The sequence below is a fragment of the Rhincodon typus genome, chromosome 45 (assembly GCF_021869965.1).
Source record: "Rhincodon typus isolate 14 chromosome 45, sRhiTyp1.1, whole genome shotgun sequence".
In the NCBI taxonomy this organism is placed as follows: Eukaryota; Metazoa; Chordata; class Chondrichthyes; order Orectolobiformes; family Rhincodontidae; genus Rhincodon; species Rhincodon typus.
In genome coordinates this window covers 1,645,215-1,648,839 of record NC_063376.1, presented here as the reverse complement: position 1 = coordinate 1,648,839, position 3,625 = coordinate 1,645,215, and the positions used below count along the sequence as shown (strand labels likewise).

The 3,625-nt window shown below is 48.8% G+C and overlaps 1 protein-coding gene across 3 annotated transcripts in view; it reads right to left on the bottom strand.

The window, feature by feature from the left end:
* Positions 1 to 1,088: 1,088 nt before the first annotated feature.
* Positions 1,089 to 3,625, bottom strand: part of LOC109912665 (B-cell lymphoma 6 protein homolog) — a 23,054-nt gene continuing 20,517 nt past the window's right edge. For all 3 annotated transcript variants that reach the window (XM_048620244.1, XM_048620245.1, XM_048620243.1), the window contains exon 10: positions 1,089 to 3,179. In XM_048620244.1, the coding sequence (XP_048476201.1) occupies positions 3,039 to 3,179 (141 nt within the window). In that variant the 3' untranslated portion in view covers positions 1,089 to 3,038. The remainder of the gene's footprint in view (positions 3,180 to 3,625) is intronic.

Sequence of the window (3,625 nt, the reverse complement as noted above, 5' to 3'; positions counted from 1 at the left end):
TACCTGTGAGATCCTTAATGTACGCCCAGACTCTACACACCATCACACCCTACACTTGAAGTGACTGCGGGGGTGGACAAGACTGTCACACATCCCCCTTCTAGGAATATGCCTTTGCAAAGGAAATCCCGAAAGAAATTGCAGGTTTGTCCTGAGCAGCTCCGTGATGCAGGACTAGGTCCCCTTAACAATCCTATCCACATCTTAGCGAGGTCACATCTCAGTCTTCAAAACTCCAGGGAGTCCCGATAGCCAGGCTGCCCCCAGAACGTAATGGCTCACTAGAGGATCTCTCACGTTCCCCTCCGTCCTCCCAAGTCAAAAATTATGCTACTGGACCCTGCCAGGACTACTGCTCCCTTGGCACTGACCCTCCGAAGAGGCTAGATTTTTACTTAAAAAAAGTCTGTGGAGCGAGAGTTTCAAAAACCCCGAGATCTTGCAGCAGCCCAGGCAAGACTATAATCCAGTGTGGAGCTGGATAAGGCAGTGCCAGAGCAGCAGGAAAATCTGAAGAAGGGTCCCGACCCGAAATGTCAACTTTCCTGCTCCTCCAATGCTGCGTCCTTCCAGCTCCACACTGTGTGTTATCTCTGACACCAGCATTGGCAGTTCTTACTGTGTGTCTGCAAGTGTCATCCTGCTTGGCTGTGTTGGGCAAAACACACATTAGCCTCAGTACCAAACCCCTCTGATATCCCAGGAGTCAGCAGGGGACCCACTGTCCTGGTTTCGTTCCACACCTAGTTGCAATCTAGCAAGCGTTCTCCATCCCTCACCAGAAAGGCTAGATTGGGAGGTAGCACACCAGAAATCTAAAGATTCAGCAGTATTGGGTAACAGCTAACGTTGCTACCAGTGTGCTGTACCTTACAAACCAGGAACAGTAGGCTATTCATCCCTTTGTGTCTGCTATACCATTCAATGAGATCATGGCTGATCTGATTTTAACCCCAACACTACGTTTCTGCATATCCTTGAATATAGATAGCTCTGCCTGAGCAATTCTGCATCAAATGCATCTTAAGGATAGTATCATCATGTGATTTTATACATGAAGATTACAGATTGCAAATGAACCACAGCACTCAAAATGTCTAAAAATTTATTAATTAAATTCTGCCTTTGTAATTAACAGAGAAAGTAATTGTCAACATCATTTTCTCTTCTTTTAAAAAAGCATTTTTTATATTTTAGAAAGTCTTTCAATTTTTGCTCAGCAAAACAGTCCAGAAAAACAAAACTAAAATCGCTTTGAAAGCTAGTTAAACATAAACCACATTTTTTAATTAAGATGTCTTTTTCCCCCCCCAAATCAAAAAAAAATTAAAACACTTTAAACAAAAACCCCCCAAGAAAGAAGCACCTTATATCGGAGTGAGGGATGAGTGTGTTCATGAGAAACGACACAGATAGAGTGGCACCACGACAGGAGAGACAGTGCAAGAGAGAGTGAGTAATACTCCCATGTGTCAGTAAGTAGTCCAGCTACCCTCTGCTCAGAAACCCTGTCTCACACACACTTACAAGAAAAGTTTGGAAGGATTAAACTTGGAAGACAGGCTTCTTAAAACGTGGGCCTCACCTTCCCTCAAAATCCAAAACCAGACACTCTTCGGTTCCAGCAATGAATTTGCTTCCTCAAAGTTTGACCCTGTGCTGATAACACAGCTCTTAGGACAGGGACTGGATTGACTGCACTTGGTACAAGATTGGGTTTGTTCTCCAGCGACGGACTGGAGTGAGTCTTTGAGGGGCCAGGACATCAGTGAGCGGCTGACATCAACACACTAATCTTCTGCAGATAGGGTCACTACGCTGCGAGCAGGATCCCTGAGCAAGCTGGATCCCCATCACTGATTGTGTGACTGGAATCGTGGCCAATTACATACCCATCTCTGGCTGTGTCCCCTGAGCACTGCACACACACACAGTCACACACACACACATTATAAGCCAGCTAGCTCCTGCTATCTTTTTCCCCACTTGAAAGACTGTTTTCCTTTCTTCCCCAGGCATCCGAAAGATTTGTCCAGCAAACCCCGAGTGGATGCAAGACGTTAAATTCCTCCCCATTCGCTTGGCTTCTCCCAGTTCTCGACTCGAAACAAAGAACCTGCATTTCAATAGCACCTTGCACAACCTGAGGATATCTCAAAAGTGCTTTACATTAAGTCTGTCAAGTATCTCCAAGTGCAGCAGGACACCAGCAAACAACCAAGCGACCCTCTGACAGCACAGCACCCCCCTCGTTACGGAGCCAGGGCAGGGAAGTGGCGTTGAAGTTGAAGTTTTTAGATCAGCCGGAGGTAACCGAATGGCAGAGCATGGCCTCTTTCTGCCTGTGCACTAAATGTTCTCACCTCGAAACCACAGAATGAGCAACAGTTGTTCGGGCTGGAGTGTCACTATCCCAGCATCAGGAGTTTGGGGGGTGGGGGTTGGGGGTGTAAATGGGGAGCACATGGCTCCTCCATACCATCCTAACAAACTGCTGCCCATCAGGGGGCAGACAGGATGGAGCCAGTCAACGGCCCCAGATCCCATTAGCTTCAGCGACCATCCTGCAGTCACACCAGCTGGCCAAGAACAAAAGATAAAAATCACTGTACAAAAATCTTGGAAGAACACACTGTAGATTCCTCACAGTCTCAAAAGCCACGCAGTAGACACCCCCCACCCCAGCAACACTCTTTCCACCGACATGGCCCGACTCCCCCGATCCCTTCACCTTCCCCAAAAACTCTGACGTCCACCCCTCCCCCTGCCCCATCCCCAGCTCCCAGAGAAAGAGAAAAAAAGAGACAGAGAGAGAGCACAAGAGAGACAGACAGACACACACACACACACACACACACACACACACAGGCACAGAGACAGAGATTGTGACTCAGTGTTTCTGAGCTGAGCCTGTGGAGGGGGGTTAGGTTCCCTCCATGAGGGGTGCCCTACTGCCGTTTACTTTGGGATAGTGTGAAAAAGGAGAGAGAGAGACAGAGACAGAGACGGAGAGAGACCGCAGTTAGTGTGACTGAGCTCTAGCAGGCCTGGTGCCCGCTCACGTACAGCTCTGGCACAATCTTGTAGCGTATCTTGGTGTTAGTGATCGCCCCATGTTTCTGTCGCAGGTGGAGCCGCAGCTGGCTCTTGTGTCTGAAATGCAGGTCGCACTTTTCACACTGAAAATAAAATACAACCGCAGCGTATGTTACACACCACAACCCACACACTCCATTCGATCCAGGCCCAAACCACACTCCCCCCCCCCCCCCCACCTCTCCCTTTAAATGGAGAGTGAAATCTCCTCAACACTGCACCCCATCCCCCCCATCAAACCAAAGACAGCACGGGGGTTAGATACAGAGTAAAGCACCCTTTACACTGTCCCCCATCAAACTCTCCCAGCACGGGGTTAGATACAGAGTAAAGCACCCTCCACACCGTTTCTCCCCATCAAACCCTCCCAGGACAGGGACAGCACGGGGTTAGATACAGAGTAAAGCTCCCTCCACACCGTTTCTCCCCATCAAACCCTCCCAGGACAGGGACAGTACGGGGTTAGATACAGAGTAAAGCATCCTCCACACCGTTTCTCCCCATCAAACCCTCCCAGGACAGGGACAGC